The 24,042-nt window shown below is 39.4% G+C and overlaps 1 protein-coding gene across 3 annotated transcripts in view; it reads right to left on the reverse strand.

The window, feature by feature from the left end:
* Window positions 1-24,042, reverse strand: part of N4BP1 (NEDD4 binding protein 1) — a 71,510-nt gene that overhangs the window by 17,100 nt on the left and 30,368 nt on the right. For all 3 annotated transcript variants that reach the window (XM_019012685.4, XM_055366644.2, XM_063700188.1), the window contains exon 2: window positions 4,933-6,623. In XM_019012685.4, the coding sequence (XP_018868230.1) occupies window positions 4,933-6,623 (1,691 nt within the window). The remainder of the gene's footprint in view (window positions 1-4,932; window positions 6,624-24,042) is intronic.

Consider the following 24,042-nt stretch of genomic DNA (forward strand, 5'->3'; position numbering starts at 1 on the left):
TAACTGCACTGAAAAGGTTTTTAAGGTGGCTCCCTGATTATTTTGACAGATACAAATGTGTGCTACCTACTCTCCCTCTTTTCCTTAACAGCTTCTAGTGATGGCAAGAGGAGGAACTGGATAGAGGAGGAGTACCCAGTTCAATTCCACTGGGTCACTACGTAACAAGGAAGGAAATGCAGACCGATGAATTCTGCTGCCCTGGACTCCTTACAAGTCTAGAGGGGGAACAGATGGAGGTTCTAGAAACATCAGCTCTCAACTAAATTCCAAAGTGTTATTCTCAGTAATAAGATCATATCACTTTTGATACTCTAAAAAAATCTCAGGAATGGAATTAAAATAGAGGTTCAAAATTGGGGTGGAGAACATACAGATTTACCCAAAAAATAAAACTACAACAATACAAAATTAAGTGAAGCCAAATTATTGTCCTCAAAATAATACAGAGGGTTGATTAAGGACCCTTCTTCCTACTTCAAGTCCTATACCCTGAGCAGGCAGACATGTGCTTACTCATCACTGTCTCCTAGCCTCTCTGCAATCAAACCAGAGTAGCATGTTGACAGGTAAACCCAGACCAAAGGTCTATTTCGACCCAGAGACAAAGTATATATATAATAACACCTTGCTACTTATGGGAAGGCCAAAGCTCTGGGGCTCCCAGTTCCAAATGCAGAATGAACAGTTATCAAGTCTGGGAGGCCAGGTGTCCAGGCCCTCAAGAGATTTAAATGCCTGCTTCCATATAATTGGTTAAAGGTTATATCACCTGGTTGTTTGCCATATTATAGAATGCTGGCAACTAAAAGAAAGTGTCCAAAGTGGAGGAGAGATGGGTGACACACAGCTGATAAAAACTCATGGCAGCCATAGCACCAGACAGGGCAGTGTGGGGACAGTGGAAAGTCCTTTCTGAGTTACCCAGGAAAAAGCGATTTCTTTTTATGGAACCCTAATATGGAAAAGACTAGTATGGAAAAAAAAAATGGTTAAAATACTTAATTCTGGCAAGGGAAGGGGCAAACCCCATCTACATGGAAAACTATCACCCCATATGTCAGGGGCTCTCATGCTGAAGTTTCAGGCTGACAGAGCCCAAATGTTTCTTGGCCACTACTGTGCTGTCTAGCCATACACCACAAACAATTTCCACTTACTCATCATTTGACTCATTCATGGTGACAAGGGGGCAAGAACAAGGTATACAAAATTGGCAGCATTAAACAGGGTACTGTGGAGGTCTTCACGGTGGTATGGGCTGCAGACCTCATTCTCGATAGGCAAATGAACAAAGGCTTTACAAAAATACATCGAGAACAAAGGCTTTACAAAAATACATCGAAGGGTGGGCCTAGGCTGCTTTAGGGTGGGGCTCACACCAACAGATCCTATTGCTTAAGGACTCAAATAAGTACTTCCCCAACTACTTGGGTCAAATCAGTGAGCTTTAGTCAGCAGTGCTATGCAACCCAAGACTTAAGTATCCAAGGATGCGTTGGCCTGAAAATTCCAACCTTAACTTCTGCTGGAGGAGAGAGGGTATACGGCAGCTCTGGGGAAAGACATTATGGGCCCAAACCTCTATCCATGTAACCCTGGAAAACATTTTTAAGCCACTTCATGTTGTATAAATTATAACTTTTGACTCACAATTGGTGTGAAGGTTGCATTTTTAAAAATACAGTGCCTGACACATAATAATGGGTGATTCGGCTTTAAAATCTCAAATATTTGTTGCATTAAATATATGGCCTCAGTTAAAAATCTAAACTGGCCACTGGAATAGTAACCATGAAGTTACAAATAGGTAGTAAAAAGCCACTAAAAAAATCCTAAACTGGGCATGGTAAGGCATGCCTATAGCCTCAGCTACTAGGAAAGATTGCCTGAGCCCAAAAGTTCGAGTCCAGCCTGGGCAAAATAGTGAGACTTTACCTCTTAAAAAAAGAAAAATTCTAATTTGCCTTTAATTCATCAACAAGTTTTTACTGAGCTCCTACTATGTGTCAGGGACTATGGGTATTAGAGGTAGTTCATTGAACAGAAGAAACACAAATCAGTTTCTTCATGGAATCTAGTCAAAGTTTATTCACACTTAACATTGAAGCAACTGATTTAAAATAAGGGCTGGTTTTTTTTCCAACTTCCAAAAAAAATTGAGGTAAAATTCACATGACTAAAATAATCAATTCAATGGCATTTACTACGTTCGCAATGCCGTGCAACCACCACTTACATCTAGTTCCAAAATGTTTGTCACTCCAAAATAAAACTCTATACCCATTACGCAGTTTCTTCCTAGAATATGGGTAAATCTTAATTACTGATATTTTCAGATCAATTTACATCAAATTAAGTACAAGTCTGTCTTCTTAAAGTAACACATTCTCTTGTAAAAGTATTGCTTTTAAACAGAGACATCTGTGAATCCAAAGAAAATGTAAATCCTCCCAAAACAATCAGTTTTCCAAAAAAAAAAAAAAAAGAAAAGAAATAAAAAAGAAAGCTTGCAGCTTTCCCTTAGTGTAATAATTGGTGGTTTTCAAAAGAGATGATACTGTACTCAGGGCATGAGGAAATATGTGGGAGTGTGTTTGAGGTGTCACAACGAATGGGGAAGGATATTATAAGCAAAGTGGGAGGGACTAGATTTGCAAAACATCCTGTCACGGATAGGCAGCACCACTCTAAATTCCAACAGTGACCCTGCTGAGAAATATGCCTGTTAACTACCCCAAAAGGTTTATAAAAAGCATCAGGATCGCTGCTCATTCTATGTTAACCTTGCATTTCTTATTTGGAAAATCCTTTCACATATAGAAAAGTGAAAGAGGATGAGAATTGCTCACAATTGTGACCTAAATTTTGTGTCACCAGTTGGCTCAAGAAATCGTAACAATGAAGAACTTGTTCCAGGCTTGGGGTGTGGGTGACTGAAGTGACATTTTTGGTTAGATATCGCTATGCAGCTGCGGGTCATTTGCTGGGTTTCCCCTAACAGGGCTGCCAAAAAAAACAAAGTGAAATGACAATAAACAGTATTATTTGGAAATGAAGATAAGCATATTGCATATTTTTGCTGCCTGTCTTCAAACTTTAACACCTGAAATGATGACATTTTCTTTTTGACAGCAAAACACAGCATCGATAATTCATTCAAATAATAAAAAGCAGAAGAATCCTTATATTTTAAAAAATACATATTAAAATATTTATGACCATGTATCTGAGATTTCCTTCAAAATAATAGGGATGGAAAGAAGAAGTAAGGGCTAGGATGAAACAAGACTGATCACGAGCTGGTAATTGTTGAAGGTGGGTGATGAACCCATGGGAATTCATTATCTTATGTATTTGAAAATCCTAATAAAAAATTTACAAAACAAAAAATTACAAATATACTATAAACATGTATTTCAAAAATAACATTTATTTTTCAATCCTAATAGGTATTCTTAAAAACTCACGGCATTTACTGATCTCTCAGAACTCCTAAAAAAGAAGTTACACAAACATTCAGCAATTCAGAAAAGTATTTTTAAGATTTGGCAACTTCTCCCTCATTCCATGTCCAGGTGCCCTGTTTCTTGAATTGTGGCTACTTAAAATGCCAGCCCTTGAATATTTCTTCAAAAATCAATGGTGTTAAATTAAATTAAATTTGGCCTAAAAGTGCCTCCATACATAGTGACCTGCAACCTTAGTATGTGAACAAATGGCAACCTAAGAGTATTCTTGTAAAAAAAAAAAAAATGGCTGAGTCTCAGCCAATCACAGCAGCCAAGCTTCAGCCAATCACAGGCTGCCAATTGTTCAGACCACTTCTACATAAGGCAAATGCCTCATCACAGGATGCCTGGATAAGGCAAATGCCAACCCGTAGGCAATCAAGCTGTTTCTGCAGGGCACTTCCCTTTTCTGCCTATAAATACTGCCAGCCCTCATTGCTGGGTGAAGCTCTCTGAACCTCTCCTGGTTCAGGGTGCTGCCAGATTCGTAAATCATTGTTCGTGCAGATCAACTCTGCTAAATGTAATTTGCCGTAAGTTTTTCTTTTAACAATGGGGTGACTGGTTTTGAAAACTGAAGGCAGACTTTACATAGTTGTTGAAATGATACGGTAAAGATGTCCTTAAGGACAGGTCAGAAGGCAACAGATTGCAGCAACTGAAACTCCGAACAGTTAAGTGACCTGCCCCAAATCAAACAGCTGGTCCACAGTGCGGGGAGGCTCTTGACCCTCACACTCTCCTTAGCCACGATCTTAAACTGCCCCTTAGAAAAAAAACCCAAGCGTACAGGTTTCAAATCAGAGGATTTTCAACTAAGAGGAGTTCCAAGACAGGCTAACTAGAAACAACAGGTTCATTAAATGATGTCTTTTACTAAAAACAAATATTATAAACTTTTAGTAAGAGCAGAGGCCCATAATGAAGCTCAAACTGACTACTTTTGAAAGGAAATTGCCATTGCTCTATCCACAGAAGTACATCACACCTATTACCACTGCACACTCTTGGCTAGAGATCAGGCATACTCCAGCATAATATGATAAAAAAAATCCTTTTGCTTTAAGCTGTGTTCTCTTATTTAGATTAGAACATAACGGTACTCACAATATTAAGAATTTAATGACTTAGAAGTCACTATACTACATATCACTGAGCAATGCAACGTGAAAAGATAATTTTCTATCCTCTCTTGCCCTTAGAAATTAAGTTCAGCAGGGTGAAGTAAAGTTCATGAATCCAGAAGATGGACTGACAAAACCTTTCCAACCAGTTGGTTCCCATTCCCCTCCACCATCCGACCCTAAGGCTACAGATCAACTATATACAACATGTATGTATAGTTCCCATATACATGTGATTCTGAGACACCATTTAGAGCCCTATTTAAAATAAAATAATCTGCAGAGAATGGACTTACGTAATTGCAACATTGCTCCCATCTATAACAATGTGTTTCAAATCCGTTCTCCCTGGTTCATTTTTTAATTCCAGCTTGTAGGGTACTTTTAGAGTATCTCGAAACCTTTGAACCCCAGTAACTGAGGAATCAATATGATCAGAAGGTCCTGCCGACCTTGCATCAGTAACTGAAGGTAACAGCTGGGGCAGTGGCATTGGTGGAGAAAGGGTTGAGCAATTTGGCTTAGAATGAGGAGAACTACAACATCCTAAACGTTTTTCACAGGCAGATTTCATATTATTTGGAAGCAAGGGTTCTGGCTGCTGGTGTAAACCATTTTCAGGAAAAAGTGGAACTCTGGGCTGGTGACTTGAAGCTCCCCTTGAAACAAAATTGACTTCTTTGGGACTTGGAGAGGCAACAGAAGGTGAAAGGCCATCAGTTTCAGGGTCTGTGTTACAAATGTAGTTCTGGTTTGAACCCCAGACTTCATGTTTCTGTTCTATTGGCACTGTTCTGAAAGTATTAATTCTACAATTTGAGGTACATGGTTTAGCTTCCACTTTGAATGGTAACTGAGAAAATTTTTCTACCATATTTTGCTGTGTGTGAGCCTGTGTTTTCTTTGGAGTAGAATCAGTTGTAAGCTCATTTGTGCTGCTATAAACACCTTTATTTTTGGTTTTGTTGGTCTCTGGATACACTGTACCAGCTGAAAATTCTCTGCCTTCTTGGAATCTTTTATTTTCTTTTTCAATTTCCTCTAAGAGCAATAATGGTTCAGTAGATGGTCCATACACCTTAATGACCTTTTCAACAATTTCTTGGGAGTAGCCCATGGTTTTAAAAAAGTTTACGAGGATGTTGTATTCCATTTCCTCAGTAGTTTCTTTTATATCTGGACTTAAATTTTCAGAATCAGTAGAAGAATCAGATAGGTCAGCTATTACATTTCCAGCCAATGTCTTAGCATCGTGTAAAATCTCCCCCTCCTGAACATTTTCCAAAGAAAACTGCTTCTTCGTATGCCTTTCTTCAGAATCAGAAAATCTCCTTTTCTGACAAATTCTCTCATTGGAAAGTGCCTCTTCATCTGGGGTTAGACCATTTATTGGATCAAAAAGCACATCTGGTGAGCTAGAAAGGACTGTGTCCATTTGTTTTGTAAGCTCAGAAACAGGAGTCCCAGCTTTATTTCTTGCCTCTTCCTGCAAAACAGTTTCATCTCTAGAAATATTCAGCCCTGTGGCAGCATTCTGTGTAAACTCTGTTTGTTGAGAATCTCTCATTTCAATAACATCATCATCTCCTGTTTCAAAGAGATTCTCCTCACCTTGTGTGAGTGTCAAAAGTTCTTTTTTCAAGGAAGTGGGCAAAATCAACAAATCCATTGTGTAATTGTCTGCATGGGCTTCAACAAATTGTTTGAATTCCCTTTTCACCTCTGATTCTTTCTGACTACTGGGTAGGTTCTCTTTATTTTCAAAGAGCTTTACAAATTGTTGAATGTGACTCCTAGCCATGACCACGGCCTCAGCACTTCCTCTGATGCCAAGAAGGCCAATGTCCAGAATGCAGAGGTCAGCACAAGTATCCTGAATCAAGCTTTTCAGAAACAGGCTCTCTGCCCCAACAAAAATGCAGTGCATGTCCTTGGGGTAACATTCTCTTTCTTCTAGTTCAGGTTCACAGATTCCTTTAATATATTCCTGTAAAGAGAAAATAAGAAATTAGGTCAATTTACAAAAGTTCCTTATAGCACATAATAAATTACCATGTAACTACAAATGTCAGGCCGATTTTATAAAAATCACAAGCATGTTTGTAATTTTGAACAAAATGTCATGTTTTAAATAAAACATTGAAAATAACAGATATAACTTGCTTAAACCATCTTTAGAGGAACTGAAAACTCTGCATCCAAATCTAAAAGGTGGGTATTTTGTAACATTTTATGCAATGTGATCTTAGGGATTTGCTGAGCTACACAGTGAATAATCCCAAGGCTGGATTTATTTACATCTCTAATGAAAAGACATCTTTGCTTGCTACCAGTAATTTATTACTTCCATGACATAATCAAGAGATAAGATAATCAAATCAAGTGATTGACTACAGAACAAATCTTGACTTTTGCTATTACCCTTGGTTTCCAGATTTCTTGAAGGTATAAAAGAATAACATTAATTTTTTTTTCAAAGCAAAAGCAAGTTTATTAAGAAGCAAGAATAACATTAATAAAAAATTTTTTTTCCAGCTGGTTGAAACAATCTATATCCTGTATGATTTTCTGTCTGTTTTCTAAAGAAAACCAGACTGTTAAATTAAATGCAGATCTAACAGAACAAGTGAATGCTGGACAGTATTGGTGTTCCCAGATGTTGGTATTGAAATAAAAAATTTTTAAAAAAAGTTTTCTTTTAATTTAGCCTGGGCAACATGGTGAAACCCCATTTCTACAAAAAATAAGCTGGGAATGGTGGTGTGTGCCTATAGTTCCAGCTACTTGGGAGGCTGAGATGGGAGGATCACTTCAGCCCAGGAGACTGAGGTTGCAGTAAGCTGAGATCATGTCACTGCATTCCAGCCTGGGCCAAAGAGCGGGACCCTATCTCTAAAAAAAATTTTTTTTAATTTTTAATTGACAAATAATGATTGTATATATATATATATATATATATATATATATAATTTTTTTTTTTTGAGATGGAGTTTTGTTCTAGTCGCCCAGGCTGGAGTGGAATGGCGCGATCTCCCAGGTTCAAGCGACTCTTCTGCCTCAGCCTCCCAAGTAGCTGGGATTACAGGCATGTGCCAAGACACCTGGCTAATTTTGTATTTTTAGTAGAGATGGGGTTTCACCATGTTGGCCAAGCTGGTCTTGAACTCCTGACCTCAGGTGATCCCCCTGCCTCCACCTCCCAAATTGCTGGGATTACAATTAGTTGCTACTGATTGAAACAGTCTATATCCTACGATTTTTTTGTCTGTTTTCTAAAGAAAATCAGACTGTTAAATTAAATGCAGATCTAATAGAACAAGTGAATGCTGGCATGAGCCACTGTGCCCGGCTGATTGTATATATTCATGGGTTACACAGGGAAGTCTCAATACATATAATAATGTATAGTGATCAGAACAGGGTAATTAGCATATCCATTTCAAACATTTAGCATTTCTCTGTGTTGGGAGCACTCTATATCCTCCTTCTAGCTATTTGAAACTATATATTATTGTTAACTGTAGTCATTCTACAGTGATGCGGAACACTAGAATTTATTCTCCCCAGGGAGCTGTAATTTTGTATCTATTAACAAATCTCACCCTATCCTTCCTAGTCTCTAGTATCCTTCTATTTTCTAATTGTTTTTTTACTGTTGAGTTCTGAGAGCTCTTTATATATCCTAAGAGTCTTTTGTCAAATATGTGGCTTGCAGATATTTTCTCCTGGTCTGTAGTTTGTCTTCCCATCCTCTTAACAGGGTGTTTTGTGACAGCAAGTTTTTAATTTTAAGGAAGTTCGGTTTTTAGATTTTATTCTTCACCAAGCCTGGGGTACTGAAGACCTCTCCAATGTTATCTTCTAAGTTTTACATTTAAACCTATGATCCATTTTTAGTACATTTTAAAAGAAGGTGTGAGGGTTAGCTTGAGCTTCACATTTTTGCCTATAGGTATAATATTGCTCTAGCACCATTTCTTGAAAAGGCTATTCTTTCACTACTGAATTGCACTTTTGTCAAAAAATCACTTTGCCATACTTGTGTGGAACTACTTGTGAGTTCCCTATTCTGTTCCCATCTGTGTATCTATCCCTTCATCAAGACCACACCGTTTTGATTACTGTAACTCTATAATTTCTTAAAATTGGGTAATGATTTGCTCCCTCTTTATAATTTTTAAAACTGCTTTAATTATTCCAGTTCCTTTGTCTTCCCATACACATTTTAGAATAATTTTGTCTGTGTCTGCAAAATATCTTGCTGGAATTTTATCAGCAATTGTGCTGACAATTATGTGTCAGCAAGTGACATGAATCTGAGCATAACTGACATCCGCTGAGTCTCCTGATCCATGAACCTGGTATTTCTCTCCATTTATTTAGATTTCATTTGCTTTCTTTCATTAGCCTTTTGAGTTTTGAGAATACAAATCCTGTACATGTTTTGCTAGATTTCATGTTTTAAGAATTTTATTTTTCTGAGTGATTGTACAGTGTTGTACTTTAAATTTTGGTTTCTATGTGTCCATTGTTAGTATATACAAATATAATTGATTTCTGTATGTTAATCATGTATCTTGAAACCTTCCTGAACCCACTTATTCCTATTGAAAGTTCAAGGATCTGTGTGTATGTGTAGTTTCCTGGGGAATTCCTACACACACAATTATATCATCTACAAATATTTCTTCTTTTCTGATTTATATGCCGTTTATTTTCTTGCCTTACTGCAGTGGCTAGAAGTACAGCACTATGTTGGCGAGCAGTGGTGAGACTGGGTATGCTTGCCTTGTTAATGATCTACAGGGAAAAGCACTCAATCTTTCTCACCATTAAGAATGATGTAACAGGGAAAGTTTTTACCAATGTTCTTTATCACATTGAGGAAGTTACCTATTCTCTAGGATCATGAATATGGATGGGTGTTGAAATTTGTCAAATGCTTTACTGCATCAATTGATATAATCCTGTGATTATTTTTCTTCCTAAGCCTGTTAATATGGTTGGTTACATTGACTTCTGAATACTGAACCAGCCTTGCATCCCTGGAATAACCCCTACATGATTATGGTGTATAATTCTTTCACATATTGCTGAATTATATTTGCAAATATTTTGTTAAGAATCTATACGGACTCTGGTCTACAGTTTTCCTTTTTGGTACTGTTTTTGTCTGCGTTTACCATCAGGGTAATACAGGCTATACATGAGTTAGAAAGTGTTCTCTCCTCTTGCAATTCTTGGAAGAGATTGTGTAGAATTGATGTTCATTCTTTTTTAGACGTTTTGTAGAATTCTCCAGTGAACCTGGGCCTGGAGATTTCTTTTATAGGGTTCAAAAATTATCAATTCGATTTCCTTAATAGATAATTTTGAATAGCCTTATAGCTATGTCATATGAAGTGAGTCATGGCAGTTTGTGCCTTTTGAGGAATTGGTCCATTTCAACTAAGTCGCCAAATTTATCTATGTAGAGTTGTTTGTAGTTTTCTTATCTTTTTGATGTCTGCAAAGACACCCTGGTTTCATTCCTGATATTAGTAGTTTGCAGCTTCTCTCATCTTTGTTAATGTTGCTAAGAGACTTGTCGATTTTATTGATCTTTTCAAAGAACAAGCTTTCATTTCACTGATTTTCTCTATTGTCAGTGTTTTCAACTTCATTAATTTCTGCTCTTTATTATATTTTCCTTCTGCTTGCTTTGGGCTTATTCTGCTCTTCTTTTTCTAGTTCCTTGAACCTTAAATTATCAAGACTTTTCTTTTCTTTCTTTTATTATTATTATAGACGCAAGGTCTTGTTATGTTGTCAAGGTTAGTCTCAAACTCTTGGGCTCCAGCAATCCTCCCACCTTGGCCTCCCAAAGTGTTGGGATTTCAGGCATGAGCCACTGGGCCCAGCCTCTTCTTTTCTAATGTAAGCATTTAAGTGGCAGAAGTTTCCCTTTCAGCACCGCTTTAGTGGCATCCTGAAACTTTGATATGCTGCATTTTCATTTAGTTCAATATATTTTTCAAAATTTCCCTTTGACTCGTAAATTTAGAAGTGTTACTTAGTTTTTAAGTTTTTGAAGATTTCCTGCTATCCTTCTGTTGGTGATTTTTAGTTGAATCTCTTTGTGGTCAAAACACTGTATGATTTCAATTATTTTAAATTTATTGAGCATTGTTTTGTAGCCCAGGATAAAGTCTATCTTGATAGTTCTACAGGTGCTCATAAAGAATGTGTACTCTGATGTTGTTGAGTGGGATGTTTTATAGATGTGTATTAGAACCTGGCTGGTTGATGGTGGTGCTGAGTTCCTCTAGATCCTCATTTATTTTGTTTAATGGTTCCATCAACTGTTGAGAGAAGGGTGTTGGAATCTCCAACTATAACTGTGGATTTATCAAGTTCTCCTTTCAGTTCTGCCAGTTTTTGATTCACATATTTTGCAGCTCTACTGATAGGAATATAAAGATTTAGCACTGTTACATAATGTCTTCTTGAACTGACCCTCTTGCCATTATGTAGTGTCTCTCTTAATCTCTGGTAACTTTCTTTGCTCTGAAGGCTACTGATAGTAATATTGACAATCCAGCTTTCTTTTAAATAATGTTTGCATGGCACATGTCTTTCCTCCTCCTTTTACATTTTACTTACCTGGAATATTTGAATTCAGTTTCTTGAAGACACCAGATAATTTCATTATGTGTTTTTAATCCATTGACAGTGCCTGTCTTTTAACTGGAGTGTTGATTTACATTTAATGTAATTATTGGCAAATCTGTCTACCATTTTACTTGTTTTCTGCTTGCTTCCTATATTTGATTCCTGTTCTATCTTGCCTTCTTTTGCATTATACAAACACTTAGTATAATAATTTACCTACTGCATTTTTTTTCTTTGTGAGACAGAGTCTTGCTCTGTTGCAGTGGCACGCGGATCTTGGCTCACTGCAACCTCCATCTCCCAGGTTCAAGCGATTCTTGTACCTCAGCCTCCTGAGTAGCTGGGATTACAGGTGCACACCACCACACCTGGTTAATTTTTTGTATTTTTAGTAGAAACGGGGTTTTGCTGTGTTTGCCAGGCTGGTCTCGAACTTCTGGGCTCAACTGATCCACCCACCTCAGCCTCCCAAAGTGCTTGGATTACAGGTGAGAGCCACCACGCTCGGCCCCTACTGCATTTTTATCTATATCTCTTCATATAGTTTTCAAGTGGTGATGCCACTGATTACAACATTCTTTTCACAGCCTACTTATCATCAATATTCTATCATTTCATAAAACTATACCACTTATATTAATCATGTTTCTTATTTTCTATATGATGTTTTGACTTGGGGGACCTTTCAGACCATGAGAGAGGCTGCCCCTTCCAGAGCCAGCTAATTCCTAGGGGTGGTCCCCAGCTTGTCTGGAGAATGCCTTTTAGGTGTAGACTGCCTGACCCAATGCTATGCTCCGTCTCATCTCTTAAACTCTCACATACCAAGCCAATATTTCCCCTGCACTAAATCAACCTAAGGCCAGGTACCAGACAACCAGAGACAGTCCCTACAGAGCCTGTGAGAATTATTCAAACTATCTAATCCTAAACTGTTTACCTCGCCCTGCCTTCCCTTTCCCACAGAAGCCCCAATAAAGTCTCTGGCTTAGGCTTTCCTTCTGCCTCCTGCTTCTGCCTCCTGACCAAACCCTGATGCTTTCCCTGTGGTCCTGCATAGCATGGCATGTCCCCTTCTCTCAGCAAATGTAAGTAGTAAATTCTTTCACTGGCACTGACCCGTGTTGTCACCTCCATAAATTCAAATCCCGTTGGTAAAAATTCTAGGACACCAGCATACTAGTTTCTTTATTCCTGGTTCCTTTCCTCTCTCCCAATGTTAGGTTACAGTGATCTCATACATTATATTTACATGCATTTGAAACCCCATCAGATAACATTATAATTTTTCTTTCAATGTATGAAACTCATTTTAAAGAAATCAAGAGGAGAAAGTAACCTATTACATTTATCCAGATATTTACCATTTATATCTGAAGAACTTTCCTTAGGAGAATACCTAAGGAATAGACTGTTCAGTGTAGACTGTGGGCAATACTTTATCTTTAGTTTTTCTTCAACTGAGAATGCTTTATTTCACTTTCATTCTTGAAGGATAATTTCACTGGATGGAGAATTCTGGGTTAACATTTTTTTCTTCCCCAGCAAACCGAGAATAGAAGAAAATGGGTTAACATTTCTTGTCTTTCATCACTTAAAAAATATTGTGCCACTTTCTTCTGTCCTTCGCAGTTTCTGATAAGTCACAGTCATTTGAATTGTTGTTCCCCCACATGTGGTATGCTTTTCTCTGGATGCTTGCATGATTTTTACGTTCTCAGTTTTCAGCAGTGTGCTTTCGATGTGTCTGGGTGTGCAAATCTTTGGGTTTATTCTGGTTGTGTTCCGTGAGCTTCTTGAATCATCATGTTTATATCTTTTGCCAAACTTGAAATGTCTTCAGCAATTATTTCTTCAAATACTTTTTCAGCATCACATGCTTTTGCCATTTGGTTCCTCTATCTTCTATTTCTTTGCTGAAACTTACTTTTTCTAATGGTTTTAAGAGTATTTGGGATTGCCTGTGGAGTGTTTTCAGTTGCCAGTTGAATATTTTAGTCTTTTGTCAATAATTGCAACATCTATGTCATCTCAGCACTGCTGTCTTTTCCTATAAGAGTTGAGATTTTCCTACCCCTTTATATGCCAATTTTGAATTATATCCATTTAGAACAATGCAAAATTATGTTTTGAAACCTTCAATCTTGTTTAAATCTTACAAATACTGAAATTTTTGTTTTAGCAGATAGTTGATGTAATTAGATTCAGGCTGCAAGCTGCAACCTGTCTTCTGAGCTGTGGTTCCAATATCAGTTCAGTTTTCAAAGCCCTGCAATGCTATTATTTAATTTTTATTTTTGGGACAGGGTCTTGCTCTTGTCACCTAGGCTGGAGTGCAGTGGTGCCATCATAGCTCACTGCAGCCTCAACCTACTGGGTTCAAGTGATCCACCCTCCTCAGCCTCCCAAGTAGCTGAGAACACAGGCACATGCCACCACGCCGGGCTAATTTTTGTATTTTTTGAAGAGATAGGGTTTTCTCCATGTTGCCCAGGCTGGCCTTGAACTCACCGCTGGGCTCAAGTAATCCACCTGCCTTGGCCTCCCAATGTGCTGGGATTATAGGCATGAGCCACCATGCCTGGCCTGCAATGCTATATATCTATCCCACATGTATGCCACTGTGTAGCCATTCTGGGACTTGGATGGTGGTCTTTTTGTTAATTCAATTCTCAAAAGCCTTTCTTATGCTGATAAGGCACAGATCCATGCACGTGTACCTCGGGGATGAGCCAAGGGGATCAGAACAACTTCATGACTCACTTTCCCGAACTCCTCCCTCTCTGCCATCTACCTGGTGCTTTCTGGTTTCCTGGGGCTCTCCCTTTGGTCCTCCACCTAGAAAGACGGGGCTTTTAATTAACCCACTGCCTTGTACCTCTGCAACCGTGCTTGGATCCAGCCAGGACACACAGAGAGAAAAACCAATGGAGACCACAACTCCAATTAGAGAGAAAGGTTCTCCTACGTTGGAATTTTGGCTCCTGCAAGCTTCGATTGCCACCACGATTACTTGGGGCTGGGTTGCATGAGAATAAAGAAGAAAAAAAAGGGGGGGGGGGGTGGGCTCACTCTAGGTTTTAGATGTTTCCTTTTCTGTCCCTTGGGCTGAAACCACAAGGCTTTTCCTGGTGTGTCCTGGTGCCCATTTCCACTTCCAGGTGGAGCTGTGTTGTGTTCATGCTGGAGGATTAATGAGGGGAACAAATGGTAAACTCACTGCTGGTTTGGTGATACTTTTTCTTTTCTTTTTTGAGACGGAGTCTCACTCTGTAGCCCAAGCTGGAGTGCAGTGGCATGATCTCGGCTCACTGCAAACTCTGCCTCTGGGACTCAAGCCAATTCTCATGCCACAGCCTCCTGAGTAGCTGGGACTACAGGCACGTGCCACCATGCCCAGCTGATGTTTTGTATTTTAGTAGAGATGGGGTTTCACCATATTGCCCAGGGTGGTCTGGAACTCCTGAGCTCAGGTGATCCACCCATTTCGGCCTCCCAAAGCACTGGGATTACAGGCATACGCCACTGCGCCCAGCTGGTGGTACTTTAAATTCTGGTCTTTGTTCTAAATCTGCCTGCTATTATTTATTTTTCAGGGCCCTCAAATAGTTGCTGTATGCATTCTGCCCGGGTTTTACTGCTGTATTCAGTAGGACTGACAGGGTGGAGTATGCTTACTCTTTTTTTAAAATTGATTTAATATTCAGCAATCTTGCTAAACTTTTTTTGAGATAAGAGTCTCACTCTGTCACCCAGCCTGGAGTGCAGTGGCACTGAGTTCATGTGATTCTCCTGTCTTGGCCTCCTGAATAGCTGGGATTACAGGTGTGTGCCACCTCACGTGGCTAATTTTTTTATTTTTAGTAGAGACAGGGTTTCACCATGTTGGCCAGGCTGGTCTAGAACTCCTGGTTTCAAGGGATCCTTCTGCCTCGGCCTCCCAAAGTGCCGGTATTAAAGGCGTGAGCCACTGTGGCTGGGCAGCTTACTCTATCTTATCCAGAACTGGAAACTTCTTGCCTGTTAATGTAAGTGATGCTGCCCATCCAACATGAGTAAGTGAATAGATGAATTCACATGGGTCAAATACTATTGAGATTACTGTACAGCCACTTGGATAAGGAAAAGTTGATCATATCTCCTCAGTGGGCCACCAGCAACAACCAGCCAAGCTGAAGAGAAGAGATTTATTCTCCAGATGAAAGACCCTCAAAACAAATACTCCCTCAAAAGGGGCTATTGCTGTATCTGACCCAAGATAGAGCCCACCTAATGACAGATTCTGCCCAGATACAGAGCTTCCATTTCAGATTTAGTGTCAAACATCAAAAGTACCCACGGTGGAACAAAGGCCTGAATACAAAAGATGGAAACCAATTAAGCAGATCACATGGAGAACTGCAGGAAACTAGGTAATGCAGGTCACAAAAGAAAACCTTCACAAAATTTTAATAAGTGGTTTCAAACAGATATAAGATGAGACTGAACCCACAGAACAGGAATCAGGATGCTAAAAGAAGGGAAAGGAAGGAAGAAAAAGAAGAGGAAAAGGAAAGAAATCAGAATAGAAATGTGGACAAATTAAGAATATGATGGCAAAAATAAGAATCAATAGAAAAACTGAAAGACAAAGGGGAAGAAATCTTTCTAAAAGTACCATGAAAACAAATAAATGGGAAAAGTAAGGAAAGAGGCCTTAAAGGTCCACCTAGGATATCCCAAATCCAAATAACTAGCATTTCAAAAAGAGAATGGCAATTAATACAGAAGTAACATAAAATCATTTCCCAGAACCAGAATACACAGGAAGCCTGGGTGAGGTCACGAGCCTCTAATCCCATCACTTTTGGAGGCTGAGGTGGATGGATCACTTGAGGCCAGGAGTTTTGAGACCAGCCTGGGCAACATGGAGAAACCCTCTCTCTATAAAAAACACAAAAATTAGCCAGGCATGGTGGCATGTGCCTGTAGTCCCAGCCACCCAGAGACTGAGGTGAGTGGGTCACTTGAGCCCAGGAAGTCGAGGCTGCAGTGAGTCATGTTTGCACCACTGCACTCCAGCCAAGGTGATAGGGTGAGACCCTGTCTCTAAATAAATAAATAAAATACATAAGAACCCAAGCATAATTAGTGGAACAATTACAACTTTCTTGGAACAAAAGGACAGAAACATCTTGAAAGGGAAAACAAAATACCTAGGCATGATTACTTTCAAAAGTCCCACAAGAAAAATCCTGGGAGCAGGGTGGGAACAGGACATACAAAAGAATGACAGTAAGAATGTCACAAATTATCAAAAGCAATTCTGGATGATGGGGGAGGGGGGACAGGCAGGCAGTAATGTATCCAAATTTCTAAGGGAAGATGATTTTCAATCTATAATTCTATACCTATCCACATTACATATCGCATACAATATAGAATAAAGATCCATAAAATTACTCCTATGGATTCTTTTCTTAGCAAACAGGTATGTGACAATGAAATTCACCAAAATAAGGGAGATGAAATAATTAGTTTTACAATCCAAGAGTGGCAACTAGAAGTCCAAACATCATAGCTATGCAGCAGACAAGCCGAGGAACCAGTGGATTGGAGGAGGAAAGAGGATTTTAGAGTTGTTCTCCTCGAAAGGACGCTAAATAGAGATATAAATAAATACTTATAAAGTATTAAGGGTATATATAAAACACATTTCACAAGTGGATGAAAACAGGGCAGATACAAATTTCAGGAAAGGCTTGGGCGTGGTGGCTCACATCTATAATTCCAGCACTTTGGGAAGCTGAGGTGGGAGAATCACTTGAGCTCAGGAGTTTGAGGCCAGCCTGGGCAATACAAAAAGTTAAAAAATAAGCCGAGCATGGTGGTGCATGTCTGTAGTAGCAGCTACTCAGGAAGCTGAGGTGGGAGGACTGCCTGAGCCTGGGTACAGGCTGCAGTGACCCGAGATGTGCCACTGCACTCTAGCCTGGGCAACAGAGCAAGACCTTGTCTCAAAAAAAAAAAAAAAAAAAAAAGAAAAAAGAAAATTCAGGAAAAAATTAAAAGTTGTACCAAAAAAACCCCATAAATGTAGTACAGTACTTGGCTCTGCACTGGGTAACTAAAAATCATAACTATATTGGAAAAACTGGGATAGTTTTTGTCTCATTTATCTTAAAGAAAGTGAATAATGCCTACAATTGATAAGAAATAGCAGTACAGGCTGGGCGCAGTGGCTCACACCTATAATCCCAGCACTTTGGGAGGCCAAGGCAGGCAGACTGTTTGAGGTCAGGAGTTCAAGACCAGCCTGGCCAACATGGTGAAACCCCATCTCTACTAAAAAATACAAAAATTAGTCGGGCATGGTGGCTCACAACTGTAGTCCCAGCTACTCAGGAGGCTGAGGCAGGAGAATCACTTGAACCTGGGAGGCGGAGGTTGCAGTGAGCTGAGATCAGGCAACTGAACTCCAGCCTGGGTAACAGAGTGAGACTTTGTCTCAAAACAAAAAACAAACAAAAAAACCCCAGCAGTATAGTTGACCCCCGAACAATACAGATAAGGGGTACCGACACTCCCCCAACACAATTGAAAATTCACGTATAACTTTTCGACTCCCTCAAAATTAACTACAAATAGCTTACTGTTGATTAGAGGCCTCACCAATAACAGAAACAGTCAATTAATATAATTTTGTATGTTGAATGTATTATATACTGTATTCATAATAAAGTAAGCTAGACAAAAGAAAATGTCATTGAGAAATTCATAAGGAAGAGAAAATGTGTTTACTATTCATCAGGTGGAAGTGGATCTTCATGAAGGCCTTCATCCTTACCTTCACTTTGAATAAGCTGAGGAGGAGGGGGATTGGTCTTGCTATTTCAGAGGTGGAAAAAAATCTGCATATAAGCAGACCAGTGCAGTTCAAACCCATGTTGTTCAAGGGTCAACTGCTCATTATTTATAATTCTTTAGGTAACCATCAGAACAAACAGCTAAAAACAGTAAAAAATAGTTGCCTCTAGGAAGTTAGGGAGGCTTAGAAGCAAGGAACTGCTGCTGTACACATAAATCTTTTAGTACTACTTGATTTTCTGTTTTAAACCATGTGTATATATTATTTTGGTACACTTCCCACCTTCTACTTTTAATAAAAAAATTTTCAAGTGGATGCATAACATGCTATGATGTGTCGCTGATAGTTTTGGCCCTAATTTTAAGTTTTGCTTGTTTCTTATCTGACATTTGAGATAAGGAATGTCAGCAGTTATGAAATATTGAGTAATTCATCCACAAAACAAACATTTTCTATTACCTCCCTGTTACTTTTCTGGATTAGTTCAATTGAATATTATTATGCAAGAATAGCTGCTTGAAAATGTTAAATCTATAACTAATTGTATGACTTCAAATGTTCTCCACACTATACAACCAAAATAAAACGTAAAATTAAACTGGATGTTGAGACAGATAACTGCAGAAAGACCAGTGAACAACCTTAATTTTTTGTCATTTTTTAAATGACAATCACAAAACTCCCAACATTTTAATCAACTTAAGTCAGTATTATATATTTGAACTTTCAGAAATTTCATACTAGAAAATACTCAATCTGAAGTATTATTTACCAACAAATCCATTGATTTCTCATAGCATATACAACAATCTTTTCACAGAAAGTGATATTCAGGGGAATATGTTCAGACATTGTTTGGGTTACAAAATTAAGTAAGAGTCAGATCCTCTGAAAGCATCACAGAGGGCCAGAGGAGAGCTCCTGGGTCTCCTGTGCTGGAAGTGTGGAAGCACTGGCAAGACTGGCAGAGAAAGGCTGACCACAGACAGAGTTGTCTGACAGTACTCCTCATATAACTAAAACTAGTATTACAAGATGAACTGCATAGTTTTGGGAAAGAGCTGTGCAAAACGCTTATGACTGCTTCACATGCACAAACCCATTTTTTTGGTGTCCCCAAAACAATTATCCCCTAAGATTCAGATTTCAATAACAACTTACTCTTCTGAAGTACTGAGTAGCAACAACGGATTATTATATTAGAGTTCAGAAGTGAACAATAAAGTATACAGCATTATTAAGTTTGAGATGTTTGGCCACTACTTACACTCATAAGAAAGATAATGCAGTCCAAATATCCATCATTTGAATTGGCTGTACTTGGTATCTGGACATTTTTAATGTTAGTTAAAAATATCTCCCCCATCCTACAATGTTCTTATTCTGTTTTAATTTACTCAGGCTTTTAAGAAAAAAGGGGGAGGGGCATGATATACATGATATATAAGTTAACTTTCTTTTATGTGGCACATAGAATTTGTATTATTCTACCTTTTATAAACTCAGTTTTTCTCAATTCTATCATAACATTTCACAAATCCAGAGAGGAGTTCCCGGCAACTTCTACCATTCAAAACACAGCTAAAACCAGAAATGACCAAAGCAGGGGCTCAAGAGTATGCAGGTCTGACCTGGGGAAATGTTTCTTCACACCACTACTCAGCATCTTGTACTTTTTAGTATTGGCATACACTAAAGGGGCTCGGCCAGCTTCACCCAGGCTGCATATTCTCAGAAGCAGCTGACTGTAAGTGTAGAAGGGGCAGCACTGAGTGCTACCTGAAGAGCACACGAGAGCAAATGGCAATGGACAAACAGAGCGAAAAACAAATTCAAGGCAGACACAATGGTTAAAAACCACAGCAGCCCAAGACTAGCTACCATGGGGGTAGGTATGACATACTTGCCAGCTGCAAGGAGCATCACTCCACCATGGCACAACATAAGATGTTCAAGTCAACCACAAGTCACTGGGAAAAGAGAAACTACACAGGCAAGGAAACTCAAAATATTAAGGAGGGATTTCTAAAGTGGTTCAGACCAGTAGTTCTCAACGCTGGATGCACACTTTAGTATGCTATTTTTTTTTAGGAGACGCTTTCATAAGAGGTGTTCTGTATTACCTCTAAGAGAAAAGGAGAATATGACTTTCAGACATTAACGTGAGTCCTACAGCATAAACATGAATTAGAAGTACCACAAACGCCTCAGAAAAAAACAAACTTTTAATCATTAATCTGTAAGTCTATAACAGGTCTATTTTAGGTCTCTAGCCATCTATATTAGTAAGATTGCTATCAAATTAATAATGCCCTTATTAGCCATTTTTCCCCAATATAATTTCAACATTTGCTGTCTGTTCCATCTTTTTCTTTAACCTCATCTCTAAAATGTCTATGAAGTTCATTCCTGGAAGGGTGCTTATCTGCCCCATAGGAAAGGACTTCCCTGCATGGTCACTCTGAGTGTACTCCTAGAGACAGGACCAGCTGCCATACTGTGTCTACTCTAGACGCTATCCCTACTACATCTGTAAATCTCCACAATTTGACAGCTTCAAAAACTTTCAGCTCTCCTGATTTTTTCTTCACTCTCATCCAAAGAACCTCTTCAAGTTCCCAAATCTCATGTCTGTTGTCATTCTTCTCATTCTTAATAAAAAGTATATTTGATCAGAGCCCAGAAGTCAGTATGTGTGAATCCCTTTGACTTCTCCTCCATTTCATCTAAAAATTCTACCTTTCATGACTTCCTTCTCCTTCCTGCTTTTTCAAAGTCATGTCTTTGCATTCTGCCTTATCTCAGGCTTCACCACGTCTCTGTTTACCCACTGCTGCCCCTCTGCCTACAAACATGCTTGGATTTCCCACATCCTACAGAAAGCTTCCTTCAAATCCACTGCTGATGCGTGGAACTACTCCATTTCTGTCCTTTCATCTTCACACTTTTATTTTAGAGACAGGGTTTTGGTCTGCTGACCAGGTTAGAGTGCAGAGGTGTGATCACAGCTCACTGCAGCCTTAAACTCCTGGCCTCAAGCAATCCTCCTGCCTCAGCCTCCCAAAGTGCTATGATTAAAGGTGTAAGCCACTAGGCCTGGCTTCACACTTTTTGAAAAAGGTAGCCCAAGCCCCATTTCACTGGCAATCCCTTGCCTTCCTCATCTGCCCCCATTCAAACCAAAACCACTTTCTTGAATGCCAACAATGATGACTAATGCCAAGCCCAAAGTCTCCTCCTTTGTATTCATTCTGCTTGGACTGTATGTAACATGACCAACTTCCCCATGACAAGTTCTTTCCTCTCCACTCTTCTGAGATACTTCCTACCTTTGACTAGTGCCCCCAGTTTTTGTTTTTTTGTGTTTTTTGCTTTCTTTCTCTATTGCTCCTTAAATTTCCCAAAATTCTCTCCTGGTCCTCTCCCTCAACTATACTTTCATAGACTCTTCAAGCTGCAATCTTAAATTTTACTGTTCTGGTGATAACTCCAAATCTCCACCTTTAACCTCTAACATTTCTTAACAGGCATAATTCACTTTATTTTTCTTGTATAAAACCCCTATGTTGCAGCCACAGCTGCAGCCTGGGTCCTTTGCATGGAGACTCTGGTGTGGGTCTTGACGAGGTGGTCAGTGAATTCCTCATAGGGAGACTTGGTGAACACAGTCTTCTTCCAGAGGTCGGGGGTCAGGCAGCTGTAGGTCTTGGAGATGGCATCAAAGGTGGTCTTGGCAAAGTTGCCCAGGGTGGCAGTGCAGCTCCTGGCTGAGGTGTAGCAATCATCAATACCAGCCATCAGCAGCAGCTTCTTGGGTACTGGGGCCGAGATGACACCAGTGCCCCTGGGCGCAGGGATGAGGCGCACAAGCACAGAGCTGAGGTGGCCTGTCACCTTGCAAGGGATGGTGTGGAGCTTGCCGATCTTGTTCCCCCAGTAACCGCTGTGCACGGGAACAATGAAAAGCTTGGCCAGAATGATGGCCCCTTGGATGGCATCTCATTGGAACACTTAACACCCACACTAGACGTGACCGTTCTAGTCCCTGAAGGCAACAAATGCCTTGAACCTGATGCGCTGGCCGATGCACGTGTGCTTCTGCATTGGCATAACCTTCAAAACCTCATCCTTGAGAGAGCCCCCAGTTAAAAGTCAATGATCTTAGACTCCTTGATGGGCAGGGAGAAAAGATGGATTTCCTCCAGGGACTTGATCTTCATGTTCTTGACCAGGTGGCCCAGCTTGGTAATGGGCATATATTTCTTGTCCTTGGCTGGGGCCCTAGCCCCAGATGCCAATGCTGAAGCCTCTGCAGTTCCTCATCCCAGGACCCCCAGGGGCTCTGGGTCGCACTCCTGCACCCCCTGCCCCCTCACCAGGCCTAGCTACACTGGCGTCATCCGCCATTTGATGTTTTCTCAAAGAAGAAGCAACTATTAACATTTTTTTAGGCTGCAAGACTACTCCCTGAGCACTTCCGCCTGGTTATCCCACACGTGCCTCAAACTTAACAGCTCTGAATCAGAGCTCACAGCTCTCTTCCACTCCATCCTTGGCCCAAGTTTCCTTTCAGTGATGTGGGCACTGAGTCTTGTGAACATGGCAACTAATTCTAAACTCTTCTTCCTACTGTCAGTTTTACCACACTCCACTCCTCTGTTACAGTACCAAAGTTATGAAAACATACCAATTTCACTTCCTTGCTCAAAAACTTTCTAAAGCTCTTCATCGTGTAGGATTAATGTTCAAGATTCTGAGAACAATATTCAAAGTCCCTGCAGTCTAGACTTTAACGTGCTTATTTCTATAACCTAGTTTAAACTTTTCTTCCTTCCACTCTAATCCAAAAGTACCTTCTAAGAAATCCAAAGTGTATTAATCTCTGCTTTCTATACGTAACAGTATCTTATTATTTAAACTATAGCATTTATCACAGCTCTATTAGATTGTAAATGTATTATATTAAGAGTGGGGACTGGCCTTGGTCATTTAACTATGGTTCTCAACTAGGTGAGATTTTGCCCTTCCTGGGGGCATTTGACAATGCCAAGAGACATTGCTGGTTGTCACAACCAAGAGGATGCTCCTGGCAACTAGAGGGTAGAGGCCAGAAAAGTTACTAAATATCCTACAATACACAGTACAGCCCCCACAACAATGATCTGCCCAAAATGTCAGATGAGAAACCCTGAACTAATCAATAAATGTCTAATAAGAACATGTCAGAACAGGAATTAGGAGGTTCAGGAACACAGGCTGACATCCAGCCTAGTTATCAATGATGTGGTTAACATTGTTTAAGAGGGAAAGAATGGCCAAAAAGGGGGGAAGGGAGTTTCATTTTAGTAGTTTGAATAAAGTTAAATAAAATTATCAAATACTTCTAAATAAGGGAAAAGAATGGCCTTTCAAATATAAGGGAGTACTCTCTTAGGCCTACTCAAAGATTATTTAATTCTCTAGGAAATACACCTTTGCCTAACACATTATTCATTATTGGTTAGGGTCTAGACTGTGAAGCTATGCATTCAAATGTAGATTTCTGTCCAGTAGAGATGCCAACTATCTCAGTCTGCTAGAAAAATAACCCAAAAGGTTACAATGTCGTTGCTCTGTAAGATATTAGCCAATCTGTATCTAACCAAGCAACTGTATTCCAATAATAACCTTGAATATAAATAGAAAAAGAAAAATGACAAAAAAAAAAGATCCAAGTATATGCTCCCTGCAAGAGACTCACTTCACCAGTAGGCTCACACAGACTGAAGGTGAGGGGATGGAAAAAGGTATTTCATGTGAATGGAAAACCAAAAGAAAGCAGGCGTAGCTATACTTATATCAGATAAAATAAACTGTAAGTCAAAAACTATTAGAAGAAACAAAGTCATTATAAAATAATAAAGGGGTC

This window comes from Gorilla gorilla, chromosome 18 (assembly GCF_029281585.2).
Source record: "Gorilla gorilla gorilla isolate KB3781 chromosome 18, NHGRI_mGorGor1-v2.1_pri, whole genome shotgun sequence".
NCBI classification, from domain to species: domain Eukaryota; kingdom Metazoa; phylum Chordata; class Mammalia; order Primates; family Hominidae; genus Gorilla; species Gorilla gorilla.